Here is a 22,383-nt window from a genome sequence, read left to right on the forward strand (position 1 = left end):
GGGTTGCCATTGTCAGTGAGTAAAAAGAATGTTATTTGGGTGATTGTTGATCGACTCACAAAATCAGCTCATTTTATAGCAGTTAGAACCGACTGGTCATTACAGAAGCTTGCCGAGGTTTATATTCGAGAAATTGTTAGATTACATGGTATTCCGGTATTAATAATTTCAGACAGAGATCCTCGATTCACTTCGAGATTTTGGAAGCAGCTGCATGAATCATTGGGTACTCGACTTAGTTTCAGTACAGCTTTTCATCCTCAAACTGATGGACAATCTGAACGAGTAATTCAGATATTAGAAGATATGCTTCGAGCTTGTGTCATTGATTTTGAATCAGGTTGGGAACGTTATTTACCATTGGCCGAGTTTGTTTATAATAATAGTTTCCAATCTAGTATTCAAATGGCTCCGTATGAAGCACTTTATGGTCGAAGGTGTCGATCACCAATATGTTGGACAGAATTAAGAGAAAGAAAGTGATTGGGCCGGAATTGATTCAAGAGACAGAAGAAACAGTTAAAAAGATTAAAGATAGACTGAAAGCCGCTTTCGGCAGACAGAAATCTTACGCAGACTTGAAACGACGAGACATTGAATATTCCGTTGGTGATAAGGTATTCCTCAAAGTATCGCCGTGGAAGAAAATTTTGAGATTTGGTCGGAAGGGAAAATTAAGTCCGCGCTTTATTGGGCCATATGAGATAGTGGAAAGAATTGGCCTGTTGCTTATCGATTAGCCTTACCTCCAGAGTTACAGAAAATTCATGATGTTTTTCATGTTTCGATGCTTCGGAGATATAGATCGGATCCTTCTCATGTTATTCCCACTGAAGACATTGAACTTCGATCTGATTTAACTTATGAAGAAGAACCAGTTCAAATATTAGCACGAGAAGTGAAAGAATTAAGAAATAAACGGGTTCCTTTAGTAAAAGTTTTATGGAGAAGCCATAGTGTGGAAGAAGCAACTTGGGAACCGGAAGAGACAATGAGAGCACAATATCCTCATCTCTTCTCAGGTAAATTTCGAGGACGAAATTTATTAAGAGGGGGAGAAATGTAATGACCCAAAATTCATGGGCATCGAAAAAGTATAATATCGGGCCTCCGTCCTAGTAAATTGAGTCCGAAAATAATTATTAGAAATATTTACGAGACTAGTTGTGTGTTTAATTAAGTTTTAGATAGGTGAATTTGGTTTAATTATGAGTAATTAGCAAAAAGGATTAAATTGAATAAAGAGTGAAAGCATAATTATAGATTAAAAGAAATCATAAGGGACCAAATAGGTAATTAAGCCTATTTTATTACATGAGGCGGCAAATGTGCATAAAAATCTTAGATTTTTATGACAATTAATTATAAAATATTAAATATATTATTACTATTATTATTAAATAAATTAAAATAAAGACATGATAAAGTAATACATGTGTAATTAAAGTATGTATATATTTGTAGTTTATAGATTTCATTTGCTTATTAATTAGTATAAGATATTTATTATTTATTATTAGTTATTAGTTATTATTAAATTAAAAGATATTTAATAATTAAATAATTAGTATAAGATTTTTGGGTAATAATAAATTATGATTTTGCCAAGTGTGTGGTAAAAATAAAATACAAGTGTATTACATTTATTTATTTACTTGAAAATTAAGTAAAAGATAATTGTTAATTAAATAATAATATTATGAGATTTTTATTGATAAATTAGTTAGATTGAGACAAGTGTATGGTGATGAATTAATGCAAGAGTACTAATAAAATACATACATTTGTAATACTTATAATTAATTAATATAATATAAAGTAAATGAAATAAAAAGAAATAAAAACAAAGCAAAAGAAAGGAAAGAAACAGAATAGAAGAGACGAAACAGGGGAGAAACAGGGGAGAAAGAAGAAAAAGAAGAAAAAAGGGAAAATAGGGTTTTTGAAGCTTGAAATTTAAATTGGTAAGTCAAATTAGCCCTTTTCTCTTAATTCTAATGTTCTAAAAGCTTTAAAACAAAGTTTTGATGGAATTAAGTTGATATTTTGTAAGTTCATAGGTTTTCAATTATAGTTTATATTGAACAAAAGAGATGAATTAGGGATTAACTTGAAGGAATTTTAAGTTAGAATTGAAAAAGGGATTAAATTGTAAAAGAAACTATAAGTTTTATGTTTTAGGGACTAAATTGAGGGAAATTCGAAATTAGCGAAATATGCTGAAATTTTGATAGTTAAATTTTAGTTTGGATGAAATTTGAATAGAAATAGAGTGTGAATTGAATTAGGAAAGTAAGTGAATTTAGTTAGGATTAAATTGAGAATTAGGAAGAAATTGAATAGAAATTCAATTATTTATTATAATTATAATTAGTGCTGTAATTAATATTACAAATTATTATTATTTTCGTAGCTAACAAAGAACCCGAGGCATCGGCGTCAAAAGGAAAGGAGAAAGTTATCGAGGACTAAAACGGGAGAATAACGGTTTGTATTACTATAATTCAAATTATTTATTTTTAAATGTTAAATTTCAATTTATGTGTCTAGTAAATGAAATGTGAGGTAAGTATTAATATTAGTATTAGTATTATTATTATTATTATTATTATTATTATTATGAGTGGGAATTAAATTGAATAGTTGATATGAAATAATATTTGAATTGTTTTTTGATTGAAAGCGGGAAATGAATTTGAATCGAATTGTGAATGGTATTAAATTGTATGGAAATGTATTGAGTTGTGAAAATGTGTGAAGTTGTGAAATAATTATTGATTGAAAGGTGGAAAAATGATTGAATTGAAAATGTGAAAAATTGTAATTGAATTGAGAATATATGTGATTTAAATACCCTATTAACTAGTCGGGCTGAGTCGGATATAGTTGGCATGCCATAGGATTGGAAGAGTTCAGGGATACTTCGACCTCGAGTCGATGAGACACTGGGTGTCACTATATTTCTTCGGATAGATTCGATGAGGTACTGGGTACCAACTTTCTTCGGCTTTGCCGATGAGACACTGGGTGTCAACTATTGCTTCGAACTATCCGATGAGCCACTGGGTGCCATTCTGGTGTGTTTGGTTGGATCCGTGTATCCGCCAAAGTCCGAGTTTTGTTAATAGGGTAAATGATGAAATGATAAACCGAACGAGTTGGTCAAACGAGCTATTGAAATGATATGAAAAAGTTGAATTGTGAATTGAAATGTGAAAAGAGATTGAGAAATGAACCTAAGGTTCGTGAATTATTCAAACTCAAATTGTGGATATACGATATTGGTTGATGAATTGCTATTGTTGAAATATTTAATTTAAATTGTATATACGATTTATGCATTACATGTACATTATTGTTATAATTTGAATTATGGTAATACCACTGAGTATGAATTACTCAGCGTACGGTTGTTTCCGTGCGCAGGTCAATAGAAGTCAAAGGTCCCGGTTCAGCATCCAGATTAATCCCGGCTTCGGCAAAACTTGGTGATGTATTTTTCCTTTGGTAAAGGTGGCATGTACATAGATTGTGTATAAAGGTTATTATGTTTTATTATATAATGGTTAAAAATGTTAGTATTAAAAGTTTATGGATTTTAATGAAAGAAGTCTATCTATTTTATCTAATTAGTACATTGTTAAATTTTAAATTGATATTGTGTAGATTGAGTTTGATTAGAAGTATTTAGAATAGAAAATGTGAATGTGAAATGAATTGGTTGAATTGGTGATATTTGGGAACTATATGGTTTTAATTTGCAGGGGGTTTTATGTAAAAATAAGCAGAAATGCTGCCGAAATTTTTATAAAAAAAAAATGAAGTCATTTGGGAAACAAACTAATAAATTTTATGAATTATTTTAATATATTGGTTATTTATTTAAGAATTGTTGTAAATCGTTCGATACGTCCGGTAATGCCTCGTAATTCTGTTCCGGCGACGGTTCGGGTTTAAGGGGTGTTACATTTTGTGGTATCAGAGCTATCAGGTTTAGCCGATTCTCGGCCTAAATCGAGCTCGAAATTGAGTCTAGATGTACATGCCACTGTCAAGTTAAACTGAGTCGGGATTTTTGGATGCTGACCTATTTGTTTGTTTTGTTTTATAGATTAAAGATGTCTGAAGAAAGAATAAATGATACTGATGAAAGAATGTATAGTGAAGATAGAGAATTAGATGAAACAGAATCTGTTGCACCGAGTGTGAATCCGTTAGGCAACCAACCTTCTAATGTAGAACGAGAAAATGTCAGAGATAGAGATGAATCCCAATTACTGAGAATTATAGCTGATGCATTACAAAGAGTAGCAGGAACTACTCCTGTTACGACTTCAGTACCTACTGTTAGACGGGCTTCGATAAAGGAACTGAGGAAATATGGTGCCACTGAATTTATGGGTCTAAAAGGAGTTGATCCATCCACAGCTGAAAATTGGATGGAGTCGACTAAAAGAATTTTGCAGCAATTGGATTGTACCCCCCGAGAGTGTTTAATCTGTGCCGTATCGTTGTTACAAGGGGAGGCTTATCTATGGTGGGAATCAGTGGTTCGACATTTACCAGAGAGTCAGATAACGTGGGATCTATTTCAGAAGGAGTTTCAAAAGAAATATATCGGAGAGATGTATATTGAAGACAAGAAACAAGAGTTTTTGTTGCTACAACAGGGTGATATGTCAGTAATAGATTATGAGAGGGAATTCTCGAGACTCAGCAGATATGCCTCTGAGTTTATTCCGACAGAAGCCGATAGTTGTAAAAGATTTTTACGGGGTTTACGAGACGAGATCAAAGTGCAGCTAGTATCTCATCGGATCACTGAGTTAGTAGATTTGATTGAACGAGCTAAAATGGTGGAACAAGTTCTGGGCCTCGACAAAAAGACTGAAGTTGTTAGACCAACCGGGAAGCGTACAGGAACTACCAGTTCGAATCCTCAGCCGAAAAGATTAAAGGAATTCCAAAGTGGTTGGAGATCCAGTTTCAGGTCAGACAGAGGTGGTAGAAGTAGGGGAAAACAGACGATGATATCTACTGGCAGTGTGAGAGGTCCTTCCCGAGAAATAGATATTCCAGACTACCAACACTGCGGAAAGAAACACAGAGGGGAATGTTGGAAATTAACTAGAGGCTGTTTTCGATGTGGTTCTACAGACCATTTCATCAGAGACTGTTCGAAAGTTGATAGTACTGTACCCGTGACATCACAGAGATCGGTATCTACAGCTAGAGGCAGAGGGTTAGGAAGAGGTGGTTCGATTTCAAGGGGAGGAAGTATTAGGAGAAGCAGTGATATTGCTACTCAGCAGTCTGAGGCTAAAGTACCTGCCAGAGCTTATGTGGTCAGAACACGGGAAGAAGGTGACGCCCACGATGTAGTAACAGGTATATTCTTACTATATTCTGAGCCTGTTTATGCTTTAATTGATCCCGGATCATCACATTCTTATATAAATTCAAAATTAGTTGAATTGGGAAAATTTAATTCTGAAATATCTAGAGTGACTGTAGAAGTGTCGAGTCCGTTGGGGCAAACAGTATTAGTGAATCAGGTCTGTCCGAGATGCCCGTTAATTATACAAAATAAAACTTTTCCTATTGACCTGTTGATTATGCCATTTGGAGATTTTGATATAATACTGGGGATGGATTGGTTGGCTGAGCACGGAGTGGTATTGGATTGTTATAAAAAGAAGTTTAGTATTCAGACAGAAGACGGGGACAGAATTGAGGTAAATGGTATCCGTACTAATGGGTCGGCACGTATTATTTCGGCAATAAAGGCTAATAAATTGCTTCAGCGGGGTTGTACAGCGTATTTAGCCTATGTTATTAATTCTGATTTGGTTGGTAGTCAGTGCAGTAAGATTAGAACCGTATGTGAGTTTCCAGATGTATTTCCTGAAGAGCTACCGGGTTTACCACCTGACAGAGAGGTTGAATTTGCTATAGAAGTGTATCCGGGTACAGCACCAATCTCTATACCACCGTATCGAATGTCGCCCACTGAGTTGAAAGAGTTGAAAGTGCAGTTACAGGACTTGTTAGATCGTGGATTTATTAGACCGAGCATTTCACCTTGGGGAGCTCCAGTATTGTTTGTTAAAAAGAAAGATGGATCGATGCGGCTTTGTATTGATTACCGGCAGTTAAACAAAGTGACGATCAAGAACCGGTATCCGTTACCCCGTATAGATGATTTATTTGATCAGCTAAAAGGAGCTTCAGTATTTTCAAAGATTGACTTAAGATCTGGGTATTATCAGCTGAAGGTAAAAGAAAGTGATGTTCCGAAGACTGCATTTCGTACTCGATATGGTCATTATGAATTTTTGGTGATGCCGTTCGGGTTGACTAATGCTCCAGCTGCTTTTATGGATCTGATGAATCGTATTTTTCAGCCGTATTTAGATCAGTTTGTGGTGGTTTTTATTGATGACATCTTGGTTTATTCGAAGTCAGAGTCAGAGCATGATCAGCATCTCAAAACCGTGCTACAGATTCTGCGAGAAAAACAGTTGTACGGGAAACTAAGTAAATGTGAATTCTGGTTATCAGAGGTAGTATTCTTGGGACATGTTGTATCTGCGGATGGGATTAGAGTTGATCCGAAGAAGATCGAGGCAATTGTTCAATGGAAGGCACCAAAGAATGTATCAGAGGTACGCAGTTTTCTTGGTTTGGCTGGGTATTACAGAAGATTTGTAAATGGGTTTTCGAAGATAGCTTTGCCGATGACCAAATTACTACAGAAGAATGTTCCATTTATCTGGGATGATCAGTGTCAGAGGAGCTTTGAAACATTGAAACAAATGTTGACAGAGGCACCAGTTTTAACTTTACCAGAATCAGGGAAAGATTTCATAGTGTACAGTGATGCTTCTTTGAATGGTTTGGGTTGTGTATTGATGCAAGAAGGAAAAGTAATAGCTTATGCATCTCGACAGTTGAAGTCACATGAACGCAACTACCCGACACACGATTTAGAGTTAGCTGCTGTAATCTTTGCATTGAAGATTTGGAGACATTACTTGTATGGTGAGAAATGTTATATTTACACTGATCATAAAAGTCTTAAATATCTTCTGTCACAAAAGGAGTTGAATCTGAGACAGAGACGGTGGATTGAACTTCTGAAAGATTATGATTGTGTTATAGATTATCATCCAGGGAAGGCAAATGTGGAAGCAGATGCATTAAGTAGAAAAGCAGCGGTTGAATTACGGGCAATGTTCGCTCGACTTAGTATTAAGGATGATGGAAGTTTGTTAGCTGAGTTAAGAGTCAAGCCGGTGATGTTTGATCAAATCAGAGCAGCACAGTTAAAAGATGAAAAGTTGATGAGGAAAAGAGAAATGGTACAGTATGGTGCGGTAGAAAATTTTAGTATTGACGAGCATGATTGTTTGAGATTTCGGAATCGAATTTGTGTTCCATCTACTTCTGAGATTAAAGAATTGATTCTCCGAGAAGCACATGATAGTATTTTTGCTTTGCACCCAGGAGGAACGAAGATGTATCGTGATCTACGAGAACTGTATTGGTGGCCAGGAATGAAGAAAGATATAGTTGAATATGTCAGTAAATGCTTGACTTGTCAGCGGGTAAAAGCAGAACATCAGGTACCAGCAGGCCTGTTACAGCCTATTACTATTCCCGAGTGGAAATGGGATCGCATTACCATGGATTTTGTTACGGGGTTGCCATTGTCAGTGAGTAAAAAGAATGTTGTTTGGGTGATTGTTGATCGACTCACAAAATCAGCTCATTTTATAGCAGTTAGAACCGACTGGTCATTACAGAAGCTTGCCGAGGTTTATATTCGAGAAATTGTTAGATTACATGGTATTCCGGTATCAATAATTTCAGACAGAGATCCTCGATTCACTTCGAGATTTTGGAAGCAGCTGCATGAATCATTGGGTACTCGACTTAGTTTCAGTACAGCTTTTCATCCTCAAACTGATGGACAATCTGAACGAGTAATTCAGATATTAGAAGATATGCTTCGAGCTTGTGTCATTGATTTTGAATCAGGTTGGGAACGTTATTTACCATTGGCCGAGTTTGTTTATAATAATAGTTTCCAATCTAGTATTCAAATGGCTCCGTATGAAGCACTTTATGGTCGAAGGTGTCGATCACCAATATGTTGGACAGAATTAAGAGAAAGAAAAGTGATTGGGCCGGAATTGATTCAAGAGACAGAAGAAACAGTTAAAAAGATTAAAGATAGACTGAAAGCCGCTTTCGGCAGACAGAAATCTTACGCAGACTTGAAACGACGAGACATTGAATATTCCGTTGGTGATAAGGTATTCCTCAAAGTATCGCCGTGGAAGAAAATTTTGAGATTTGGTCGGAAGGGAAAATTAAGTCCGCGCTTTATTGGGCCGTATGAGATAGTGGAAAGAATTGGGCCTGTTGCTTATCGATTAGCCTTACCTCCAGAGTTACAGAAAATTCATGATGTTTTTCATGTTTCGATGCTTCGGAGATATAGATCGGATCCTTCTCATGTTATTCCCACTGAAGACATTGAACTTCGATCTGATTTAACTTATGAAGAAGAACCAGTTCAAATATTAGCACGAGAAGTGAAAGAATTAAGAAATAAACGGGTTCCTTTAGTAAAAGTTTTATGGAGAAGCCATAGTGTGGAAGAAGCAACTTGGGAACCGGAAGAGACAATGAGAGCACAATATCCTCATCTCTTCTCAGGTAAATTTCGAGGACGAAATTTATTAAGAGGGGGAGAAATGTAATGACCCAAAATTCATGGGCATCGAAAAAGTATAATATCGGGCCTCCGTCCTAGTAAATTGAGTCCGAAAATAATTATTAGAAATATTTACGAGACTAGTTGTGTGTTTAATTAAGTTTTAGATAGGTGAATTTAGTTTAATTATGAGTAATTAGTAAAAAGGATTAAATTGAATAAAGAGTGAAAGCATAATTATAGATTAAAAGAAATCATAAGGGACCAAATAGGTAATTAAGCCTATTTTATTACATGAGGCGGCAAATGTGCATAAAAATCTTAGATTTTTATGACAATTAATTATAAAATATTAAATATATTATTACTATTATTATTAAATAAATTAAAATAAAGACATGATAAAGTAATACATGTGTAATTAAAGTATGTATATATTTGTAGTTTATAGATTTCATTTGCTTATTAATTAGTATAAGATATTTATTATTTATTATTAGTTATTAGTTATTATTAAATTAAAAGATATTTAATAATTAAATAATTAGTATAAGATTTTTGGGTAATAATAAATTATGATTTTGCCAAGTGTGTGGTAAAAATAAAATACAAGTGTATTACATTTATTTATTTACTTGAAAATTAAGTAAAAGATAATTGTTAATTAAATAATAATATTATGAGATTTTTATTGATAAATTAGTTAGATTGAGACAAGTGTATGGTGATGAATTAATGCAAGAGTACTAATAAAATACATACATTTGTAATACTTATAATTAATTAATATAATATAAAGTAAATGAAATAAAAAGAAATAAAAACAAAGCAAAAGAAAGGAAAGAAACAGAATAGAAGAGACGAAACAGGGGAGAAACAGGGGAGAAAGAAGAAAAAGAAGAAAAAGGGAAAATAGGGTTTCTGAAGCTTGAAATTTAAATTGGTAAGTCAAATTAGCCCTTTTCTCTTAATTCTAATGTTCTAAAAGCTTTAAAACAAAGTTTTGATGGAATTAAGTTGATATTTTGTAAGTTCATAGGTTTTCAAGTATAGTTTATATTGAACAAAAGAGATGAATTAGGGATTAACTTGAAGGAATTTTAAGTTAGAATTGAAAAAGGGATTAAATTGTAAAAGAAACTATAAGTTTTATGTTTTAGGGACTAAATTGAGGGAAATTCAAAATTAGCAAAATATGCTGAAATTTTGATAGTTAAATTTTAGTTTGGATGAAATTTGAATAGAAATAGAGTGTGAATTGAATTAGGAAAGTAAGTGAATTTAGTTAGGATTAAATTGAGAATTAGGAAGAAATTGAATAGAAATTCAATTATTTATTATAATTATAATTAGTGCTGTAATTAATATTACAAATTATTATTATTTTCGTAGCTAACAAAGAACCCAAGGCATCGGCGTCAAAAGGAAAGGAGAAAGTTATCGAGGACTAAAACGGGAGAATAACGGTTTGTATTACTATAATTCAAATTATTTATTTTTAAATGTTAAATTTCAATTTATGTGTCTAGTAAATGAAATGTGAGGTAAGTATTAATATTAGTATTATTATTATTATTATTATTATTATTATTATTATTATTATTATTATGAGTGGGAATTAAATTGAATAGTTGATATGAAATAATATTTGAATTGTTTGTTGATTGAAAGCGGGAAATGAATTTGAATCGAATTGTGAATGGTATTAAATTGTATGGAAATGTATTGAGTTGTGAAAATGTGTGAAGTTGTGAAATAATTATTGATTGAAAGGTGGAAAATGATTGAATTGAAAATGTGAAAAATTGTAATTGAATTGAGAATATATGTGATTTAAATACCCTATTAACTAGTCGGGCTGAGTCGGATATAGTTGGCATGCCATAGGATTGGAAGAGTTCAGGGATACTTCGACCTCGAGTCGATGAGACACTGGGTGTCACTATATTTCTTCGGATAGATTCGATGAGGTACTGGGTACCAACTTTCTTCGGCTTTGCCGATGAGACACTGGGTGTCAACTATTGCTTCGAACTATCCGATGAGCCACTGGGTGCCATTCTGGTGTGTTTGGTTGGATCCGTGTATCCGCCAAAGTCCGAGTTTTGTTAATAGGGTAAATGATGAAATGATAAACCGAACGAGTTGGTCAAACGAGCTATTGAAATGATATGAAAAAGTTGAATTGTGAATTGAAATGTGAAAAGAGATTGAGAAATGAACCTAAGGTTCGTGAATTATTCAAACTCAAATTGTGGATATACGATATTGGTTGATGAATTGCTATTGTTGAAATATTTAATTTAAATTGTATATACGATTTATGCATTACATGTACATTATTGTTATAATTTGAATTATGGTAATACCACTGAGTATGAATTACTCAGCGTACGGTTGTTTCCGTGCGCAGGTCAATAGAAGTCAAAGGTCCCGGTTCAGCATCCAGATTAATCCCGGCTTCGGCAAAACTTGGTGATGTATTTTTCCTTTGGTAAAGGTTGCATGTACATAGATTGTGTATAAAGGTTATTATGTTTTATTATATAATGGTTAAAAATGTTAGTATTAAAAGTTTATGGATTTTAATGAAAGAAGTCTATCTATTTTATCTAATTAGTACATTGTTAAATTTTAAATTGATATTGTGTAGATTGAGTTTGATTAGAAGTATTTAGAATAGAAAATGTGAATGTGAAATGAATTGGTTGAATTGGTGATATTTGGGAACTATATGGTTTTAATTTGCAGGGGGTTTTATGTAAAAATAAGCAGAAATGCTGCCGAAATTTTTATAAAAAAAAATGAAGTCATTTGGTAAACAAACTAATAAATTTTATGAATTATTTTAATATATTGGTTATTTATTTAAGAATTGTTGTAAATCGTTCGATACGTCCGGTAATGCCTCGTAATTCTGTTCCGGCGACGGTTCGGGGTTAAGGGGTGTTACATGTCAGATATGTGATCAATACTTATACATGGAAATTATACATTTCACATACATATCATTCAATTTAAACATATAAATATACAAATTAGTTACATGAACTTACCTCGACAAGTATACGTAGATTTGTAAGCTACTATTCTGATACTTTTTCTTTTCCTCAATCCAATTCCATACTAGGTCTATCCAGATCTATACGAATGAATTTAACTCAATTTAATACAATTCACATTCAATTCAGTCCAATACACATCTTTGGCAAAATTACTATTTTGCCCTTATACTTTTAATTAATTACGATTTTGTCCCTAGGTTCGGAAAATGAAACTCATACAATTTAATCCTTATTCAAGGCTAATCGATTTTCTTATATAACAATAGTAGCCCATGTATTTCATAAAATTTAGAATTTTTCCATGAATTTTCCATCTTTTCAATTTAATCTCTAAATCATAATTTCATCAAAATTCTTTTTACAAAAGTTGCTTATCTATCAACAACCTTTCATTTTCTACCATAAAACTTCATAATTCAACTATACTCATCCATGGAACAACCCTAACACATTAAAATTTTTGCAAATGAATCCCCAAGATAGCTAGACTAAGCTATTATGATCTCGAAAACATAAAAATCATTAAAAACGAGATAAGAATACATACCTAATTAAGCAAAAATAGCTCACTTGAACTCAACATCCATGGATAGGGTTTCTATGTATTTTGTTTTAGGAAAGATGATAAAAATACTTATATTTTAATTAATTATTTAATTTATCATCATTATTTTATCATCTTTCCAAAATTAACCTTAATAATTTCTCAATTTTCAATGATGAATAATCATCGTTATCTACGAAATCCTCAAAATGTTCTATTTCTTAACGAAATTTTTATACGATATTTCTATCATAATGTAGACCATAAAATAATATTAAAATAAAATTTCTTTCGACCTCGAATTTGTGGTCTCGAAACCACTATTCCGATTTCATTGAAAACGGGCTGTTACAGGATGCAACTTTCAAACTATCCCGAATAACTCTAACTTTATCCTCGGTCTTGCGAATAAAACCTGCTCCAGAAATCTTTATGTCTCTCAACTCAATCCAGTACAAAAGGAGTTCTGCATTTCCGACCATATAGAGCTCCGTACGACACCATTTTAAGGCTCGGTTGATAACTGTTGTTATAAGCAAACTCAACCAACGAAATAAACTTTCTCCAACAAACTTCAAATTCTAAGATGCAGTATCAAACCATATCTTCGAGTACTTGAATCACCCATTATGACTGACAATCCATTTGCGGATGAAAAACTACACTAAATTTCAATCTGGTACCCAGAGCTTTGTGAAGTTTACTTCAAAACCTAGAGGTGAATCTTGGATCGTAATCAGAAATGATCGAAAATAGAGCACCGTACAATTTGACAATATCAAAAATATACAATGCAGCCAATTTCTCAGGTGAGTAATTTGTACGTATGGGTATAAATTTTTCTGACTTTGTTAACCGATCAACTATAACCTAGATCACATCTTTCTTTTTTGGTGTTAACTGTAACTCCATTATAAACTCCATGGTAACCTTTCCCCATTTCCATCAGGAATCATAATAGGTTGCAATAATCTAGATGGGACGTGATTGTAATACCCCTTACCCGTATCCGACGTTGGAACAGGGTACGAGGTATTACCGGACTTGAGTACTTGTAATCATTTAAAACCGAGACATAAAATTTCATCAAATTTTAAACTTTTCAAACATATTCAAGTTGTCCCTTAAAAAAGAACTTACAAGGCCCATATCATGCTTTAAAACCTTTATATATCGATCAATAGTTTGATAGTGTGATTTAACCTCCGGCGACCTCCAACTCGAGCTAACATCTGCGACACTATAGGAAAAAGGAAAGGAAGGGAGTAAGCATTATAGCTTAGTAAGTAAATATGTAAATATTAATAAACAATACATTATCATAATTAAACAAAGTCACAATATGTTCACGGAATATTATCATCACAAACACACATACTTTCACTATTACAATTATAAACAGGTTCAAAATAAGCTATCTAGCAGAGTACTAGCAGCTAAATTATTTATTTCTGGAGCTACAAAACTCCAAATTACAAACCGTAAATTTTTCTTGAAACTAGATTCATGTATATTCTTACCATAAAATTTTAAGAATTTTTGGTCTAGCCAATTAGTACAGTTTATTCATTGAATTTACCCCTGTTTCACTGCTCAACTTCCCTGACCACTCTTCACTACAAATAAATTTTCTTTTCCTACAGAACTCATATGATGTTATAGTTTATTTCATTTGAAACTATACTCATTAAGGATTTCAAAAATATAAATTATATCCCATAATTATTTTTTAACAATTTTTAATGATTTTTAAAAGTCAGAACAGGGGATCACATAGTCATTCTGAACCAGTCTCATAGAAACTTAAATATCTCAGAATATAAAATTCCTTTGCTTGCTTTGTTTCTGTTATATGAAAATAGACTCATTAAGCTTTAATTTGATATCTCATTCAGTCTCTGATTCAATTTATACTATTTTTGGTAAATTTTTAGACTCTCATCACTGCAACTATCCAGAACAATTTTATTGTCAATTTTGATCTTTCACACTTCAATTGTATTCATCACTTACCCATAACAATCTTTCCAATTTCCAATCACATATCGACCATTTTGCTCATAAGTTACACACGTATATACTTACACTTATCATCACAAAGTCATACAAAATTTCATTTAATCAATTTCCCAGTTGAACACTTCGGAATAATAACAGATACGCGATGGTATCGCACACAGCCCACCTTTAAAATTCGAAGCTCTCTTGTACACATAGTGGCCTTCACTTAGCACCACTCATGTGACCTAGCTCAATTGTACACATAATTTTGGCTCTCTTGTACACATGGTGAGCACTTAGTACCACCCATGTGACCTAGCCACTTTATCTCATAGCTCTCTTGTTTACATGGTGTCCTTCACCTGGAACCACACATGCAACCTAGTTACATTTATCTCGTAGCTCTCTTGTCTACATGGTGTACACATAGTATCACCCATGCGACCTAGCTACATATATCCCGTAGCTCTCTTGTCTACATGGTGTACACATAGTATCACCCATGCCACCTAGCTACCTCATAATGTCTCGTAGCTCTCTTGTACACATGGTATACATCCCATATTACACATGTGACCTAGCTACATACCATCTGTATCTTTCGATTCCGAAGGTTCAAATGGGAAGTATCTCACTTTCTAATACTTTATTCCATTCTTCTAATAGTCAATTATAATTCAAAAATCAGCTACAATACATAAAATATGCTGAAATATAAAAACGTAATAAAGATAATGTATTATTGACATACAAACTTACATACTTTCTCATTTCCATGTCGAATTAATATTGAACATTTAAATCATCATAATTATACTTACTTTCAACACCTTGGAAATCATAGTAAATATATCAATTTTACATTGAAACATGCATAAATTAATGCTTATTATACATATGAACTTACCTCGACACTAAAACGGCCATTTTACCAACTTTCCCGATTTTCGATTTTTCTCCCATTCTAGGTTCAAATCTCATTTTTCGGGATTATTGAGCTTGGAAAGCTTGAAAACCCTAGCCATGGCTTCCCCATGCTAATTTCGGCCTCCTTGAAAAAGATGAGTCAAATTTGGCTTTATTTTCCCTTTTTATTTCTTTTAATTACCAAATGACTAAAATGCCCTTAATGCCTTTCTTTAAAATTTTGTCCTATTCATGCCCATTTTTGTCCAAACGAAATATAATGGTCTAATTCCATTTAAGGACCTCCTCTTTAAAACCCCATTTCAATCAAGTACTTATGAATTGGAACACATATTTTGCAACTTTTGCAATTTAGTCCTAAAAGTCCAATTAAGCACTTTATCAGTAAAATTTCTTAACAATATTTTTACACAATATTTTAATCAATAAATAAACCTTAAAACTTAATCGGAATAAATTTTTCGACTTCGAATTTGTGGTTCTAAAACCATTGTTCTGTTTAGGCCCTAAATCGGGCTGTTACAGCCACTTCTGCAAATAAGCCCTAATAGGCAAATTAAACATGCAATCTATAAAATTTCTTATCAATACTCTACCACATTCATCTAATCACTCGGTAAATCATAAAAATTAATCGAAATAAACTTTTCTATCTCAGATTTGTGGTTTCACAACCACTATTCCATTTAGGCCTATTTCGAGATGTTACAGTGATGCCCCGCTTTTACTTGTTGGCAAACAAGGCATTTCGCTACAAATTCAGAAATCTCACGTTTTATTCTCGGCCATCAGTACCTTTGTTTCAAATCACAATACATTTTTGTACTGCCCGAATGTAACAAATACACACTACTATGAGATTCAACTAAGATATCCCGTTTCAATTATGAATCGTCTGGTACACGTAATCTATTGCGAAAATATAAATTGCCATATGCATCAATATTGAAATAAGCTATCTAACTATTTTCAGCTTAGCTATTAAATTCGAATCATCAAACTAAAATTATCGAATTTTCTGTAAAATTAAAGGCTTAACCTTTAACTCAACTAATATGGAGCCGTTGCGTTCCAGAATAAGCTGAACATTCATCGTTTGGAGAGTGAAAAACGATTTCCGGCTCAAAGCATCAACAACAATGTTTGCTTTACCTAGATGATAATTTATTACTAAATCGTAATCTTTTAGCAATTCTAACAACCTTCGTTGATGCAAATTCAACTCTTTTTAGGTCATCAGATATTTCAAATTTTTATGATCAGTAAAAATGCGACATTTCTCGCCATACAAATAGTGACACCAAATTTTCAACACAAACACAACTGCAGCTAACTCAAGATCATGAGTCAAGTAATTTTTTTTGTCCATTTTAAGCTGCCAAGAAGCATATGTGATAACCTTTTCCTTCCAACATCAAAACACATTCCAAACCATTCAAGGAAGCATCATTAAAAACAAGAAATTCCTTACCCGATTTGGGCTGAGTGAACACTGGTGCCTCTGTGAACATACTTTTGAACTCATCAAAACTTTTTTGACATTTATCAGACCACACATCATTTTTTACTAATTCAAGGAATCTAGCCTGGAATGATCCTAGTTTGCACTTGTAAATTTTGGGTTAAAGTTACGCAATAAAAAAAAAACCCTGGATAGGTCACATTATGTTAGAAAATGTAGGGATCGCATAGTGCACTTGCCACAGCACAAGTATGTGGACCGAAATACTTCTTTATCGTCTACAATTTGATTTTCTTCTACAAAGATTGCATGATTTTCCATTTGCACCTCCCATCACGCATTGCGCACTTTCCCTTATATTTCTCCAAACGAGACCTCATGACGTAGTAGTTCACACTGTTCTTGAAGTTGTACCGCTTCAGTGTAGCAAGGAAAGTATCTTTGTTTGAGTATTCCATTCCAACTTCTAGTACATGTACATTTTATGATGAACTTGCACGACCAGGTGTTCTGTGCGGTAGCTGTCAAAACTCTAAACCATCCTCATTCGATAGGTCGATGTTGGTCATGTAGGGCATAGGTTAATATGCCTTAAATCATGGATCTAGGTTTAGAGCATTATCTGAGCCGTCATTGTCAGAACAGCAAGGTTCTGGTTTTGTTGGAACTAGCCTTGGTTTAGAAAAAAATGTCACTTCTGAACCATCCAGGCCGTACTACTAGATTGGATCAGGGTCTGACTCTAATCCATCAACTACATCCACTACCCTTTTTTCCTTACCTACATCTTCTTCCTCGGATGTATCTTCTTTCTCATTTGCGCATTTTTCCTCATATGTGCCTTCATTGTCACCTTCAACCAAAGGGTTCGATGTACCCTCGTCGGACCCGATTGAAAGGAGTAAGTCATCAATTCTTTTGTAACCCATGTGCTTACTAAAATCTACACTAGTTTGGTGGCTGGTGTATGTCGATGCCTCATAATATAAGTGCCTTTGCCCCAATACATCGATCCATCAAAGTTGAAATTAAACACACTGATTGAATGTCAAGTCCGAGTGTTGAGATTCAGTTTATTCTCATACCTCGACTGGTAGTGACCACCAAAGTTTAAATTCGTGTCAGAAACTGATAAATGTCTACCCATAAATGTTTCGGGGGCATCATAGTATTAGCTTTGTAACAAGCCAGTGAACCCACAGTACAATTGTGTAATAGGAGTTTATGCTTCAGCTTCGGTTCCAGCATTAGCCGCAACGGTAGTCGAAGATGGGTCAGATCCATCAGCCTCAACAAACTAAACATATAACTCTATTACAACATTTCCGCTTGAGTAGTGAAATGATATGACAACCTCGAGCTCGCCTTTCACATCAAATAGCTTATACCTATATGGGTCAACGGAAGTAAGATATCTGCATTGCAACCTAAAAATTCTTCCTCTGGTCGAACCTCCGACTTTCCTCCTGATTATAGTCCGTAGCTCACGCAATTGAATGGCACGATTGAACGCCAATTCCATGGACTAGGCTCCTATAAATACCACATTGACTTCTGTATTATAGATTTTGACTGTCATAGTAAATAACAGATTTCACTTGTCGACTCATTTCAATATCAGTTATGAACTGGATGAGCAGAAGTAAAAAAATAAGTAGACAGTTGTCCAAAGAAAGGAGTCGGGACTAAACTGAGCTTATACAAAATTTTTCGAAACTTAAAAATTTTTCAAAGTTATAAAGGTCACACGCCCGTGTGAGCAGACTGCGTGCCTCATACGGCATTAGACACGCTCCTGTCAAGGCCGTGGCAAAACAGGGCATACATACTGACTTCACCACAAGGTCTTAAGACACGCTCGTGTGCTTTAGCCGTGGTCGAAACTGACTTAGGTCACACGGCTAACCACACGCCCGTGTATCTACCCCGTGTGCCCTTCGAAATGACCACACACACTTATTTGCCAAGGTTGTGTGCCTCACACGACCACTAGACACGCCCATGTGTCTAGGCCGTGCTCGAGACTGACTTGTATAACTAAATTACAGTAGGCACACGATCGAGACACATGCCCGTGTGCTCAACCGTGTGGGGTGAAATTGGGCTTGGTTTAAGCCACATTTTCCACCCATCTCAAACACACCAAAACCACAACATTTTTTGCATCATTTATAGGCAACCAAATCAACCATTTTATACATATTCCATAACATCCAAATACCATCCAATTCACTACTCAATTCTGCAACCAAAATATATCAAAATCATTTTATCATCTATTTCATACCACAAATTTACCATTTCAACATTTCACAATTAAACCATCACATAAGTAATATATGCATCATATAACTTACTTAGCAAACACACCATTTAGGCCAACTTAAGAGGCCATACATATCAACATCTACAAGCCAAAACTCATGGCTAATATTCACAACATAAAACATACCAAAATGACACTAGCCTATACATGCCATATACCATATATACAACTCTCAAAACGGTACCAAAATAGATGTCCGATACTGTGATTAATGTCGCTGACGATCCCCAAATCCGAGCTAGCTTTATAACACTATAAAACAGAGAACATTTCACACAGTAAGATTTAAAGCTTAGTAAGTTCATGATATAACACATTTAACTCATCAATCAATTATGATTCAATCAACTAATCAACAATTAATAAAACTCATCACATTACTCATTCTTATTCACGATTATATCTTACTTTCATACCACATATTTAAGCTTATAATTAGCATTCATAATGCTATTCAATCCAACTCATTTCATCTACTTCATACCTAATATCATCAACCACATAGGTTTCGTACATACCTGATCCATCACCTTTTTATCTATCATATTTATCACTTCAATACTCGATGCACTAAGCCATTCGATCATGCTTTAACGTTCAAAGAACTCGCACACTTAGTGCCAATTGATTAGCTGAAGCTATAATAATTTTTCACACTTAGTGGCGTTACATTAAACCGAATTTATATTGGTATCGCACACATTATGCCACTTATTCAGTCAACTCTGTTTTAATATCGCACACTCAGTGCCATTTTAATAGCCGTAGCTATTTCATTATTCGCACACTTAGTGCCGCATATAATCAATCCGTATTTCACGTACTCAAGCTTCACCATCTCATTTCCATACATTCCATCATATATAAACATTGTTTAAACCAAATGTATTATGCACGAATTTACCTCAGACGTAGAGACGATGATATTAGTCGATCAATCGAGCACTTTGTTTTTGCCTCGATCTAGGTCCGAATTTCTCATTTCTTGATCTATATGTATTCAAAATTAACCCTTTTATTCAAAAAACATTCAATTCAATCCATATACACATATTTAGGGCATTTTACAAATTAGCCCTCATATTTTCATATTTTGACACTTTAATCCCTAATTCACAAAATCATAAAATACACAAAATTTCCATACACACTTTCTTATCCGAATATATATGGTGTCCATGTAAGCCCATATGTTTCATTTATTTCACATTTTAGTCCCTCAAAATATCATTTTTACAAATTAGTCCCTAATATGCATTTTTACTTAAAATCACTTTACAAAACATGTATATCAAGCACTAGGCTTTCATATTTCATCATTTAACATCACAAAAATCATGAATTCATCAATGGATTCTTATCAAATTATCAACAATTTCATGAATTTAAGCATGGGCTAGCTAGAACACTTAACAACGATCACAAAAACGTAGAAATTATCAAAAACGAATCAAATTACATACCTTAATCTTCAAATTTCCTAGCCAAACCCTAAAAGCTTTTGTTATTTCTTTTTCTTTGATATTTTCGGCAAGAATAAGATGAACACATTCATCTTTTACTTTTGTTTTACTTAATCATGACTTAATACATAAATTACAAAATTAACCTTAGCTATTTCATTAAAAATTCCACTAATTATTGTCCATACTTGTTCATTCATTAAACCAATGGTCCATTTACAACACAAGGACCTTACCTCTAATAAACCATAGCAATTGAGGTCTTTTAACAAATAGCTAGCCACTTTCACATTTTACGTGATTAAGTCCTTTTTATCAAATCGGCACACAAACGATAAAATTTTTACACCAAACTCTCACAAATATCAATTCACATATTATAATCACAGAAAATAATATTAAAATATTTTTTTGACTTAGATTTGTGGTCCTGAAACTACTATTTCGACTAGGATCTAAATCGGGCTGTTACGGCGCCTTAAAAGTCATATAATTTCATTATTAGGGTATTTTGTGGCTCATAACATGCTTTAAATATTTAGAAATATTCTCAGGGTTAGACATTTTTATTTTTTAGAGAAGAAAAGTGTTAGAGAAGGAGGGAAGCGCACCCAGATGGACGAGCCTTCTCTAACATTTTTCTTCTCTAAAAAATAAAAGTACTTGACCCCTCGAATTTTTCAATAGATTTAAAGTACATTTTGAATATATTCATCGAAGACGCTATCCTGCGATGCATCTTTGATCATGGGAATTTTCTCCTTTACAATCCCACCCTACCCCCACATTTATAAAATGAGTCTTTCACTCCATACTTCATTATCCCTCAAACATCTTCTCCTCCAACCTCTCTATCCATTCACTATACATCATTTCTCAATGTTAAAAATTTCATTCGTTGATAAAATTTGGATAGTTTGAGGTATTCTTGAGTCGTCGGTAATGTGATCCGAGATGAGACCATTACATCTGAAGCCTATCCTGGGGAAGTTAGGTTCTGGGGTGATTTTTCTTTGTACAATCAAGGATGGAAGTCTGTGTAGAGGTCTCAAGTGATGGTCATTATATGGTCATGGATTGGGGTATAACGGGTGAGTCGGTTGACCTTCGTTACGCGACCACGAGCTTAAAATTTTTGGATACCCGGAAATGTTGCGTTATAAATACAATATGGAAATTTGAGGGCATAATCATTAGGAAAAACTATGAGGCTTCCCGCTATAATCGGCGTAATTTTTTTCTCCATTTTTAGGCAGCCAGTACCTTTAACATTTTTTCTTTTCCGAAGGCCAACATCGTCATGGACCTAGGAGGACTTTCAAGTGGGGAGTGGCTGTTGTAGTGCAGTAAAGGTGATGCTCTTTTCGAGGTGACAACGATCGTTGTTATTAAACAAGCCATTAATAACTACAACCACTGTCGCATTGACCCGAGTTTGACATCTACTATGCTAGAACATCTATTTTTCGCCTAAGAACCCTTTTGTGTCCACCTCGGTGTCAGCCTTTGGATAAAAATGGAAGGTTAAAGATATCAACTGCTGGAAATAAAGAAAAAAATTATGTTGATTACATCAAAAATCACTCCATTTTCCCCTATGATTATGACTTCAATTTTACTATATAAGGCATCATTTGCAGGTATCTAAAAAGCTTGAATTTGTGACCGCATAATGACCATCAATTGGCCCCTGGTTATACTCGAGCTTGTTACTACATCATGGCCGCGGACTGAAACCTCCACCTAAACTTCGACCTATGATCTTATTAAGCACTGTCACCCCAAAATCTAATTTCCTCAAGATGAGTTTCTGAGGTAATGGTCCTAGTCCGCCATGACATATATAATGTATGTCTTCTAAGAAGCGTTATCA

General features: G+C 34.0%; 1 protein-coding gene across 1 annotated transcript; it reads left to right on the forward strand.

Moving 5' to 3' along the window:
* The first annotated feature begins 3,432 nt into the window (after positions 1-3,432).
* On the forward strand, positions 3,433-5,131 carry LOC121211394 (uncharacterized). The gene is made up of 3 exons (XM_041084156.1): positions 3,433-3,488; positions 4,112-4,990; positions 5,071-5,131. Exons 2-3 carry the CDS (start codon positions 4,119-4,121, stop codon positions 5,129-5,131), a joined length of 933 nt encoding a protein of 310 aa, XP_040940090.1. The 5' UTR covers positions 3,433-3,488; positions 4,112-4,118.
* The last annotated feature ends 17,252 nt before the right edge of the window (positions 5,132-22,383 follow it).

Source organism: Gossypium hirsutum, chromosome A02 (genome assembly GCF_007990345.1).
Source record: "Gossypium hirsutum isolate 1008001.06 chromosome A02, Gossypium_hirsutum_v2.1, whole genome shotgun sequence".
Taxonomy (NCBI): Eukaryota; Viridiplantae; Streptophyta; class Magnoliopsida; order Malvales; family Malvaceae; genus Gossypium; species Gossypium hirsutum.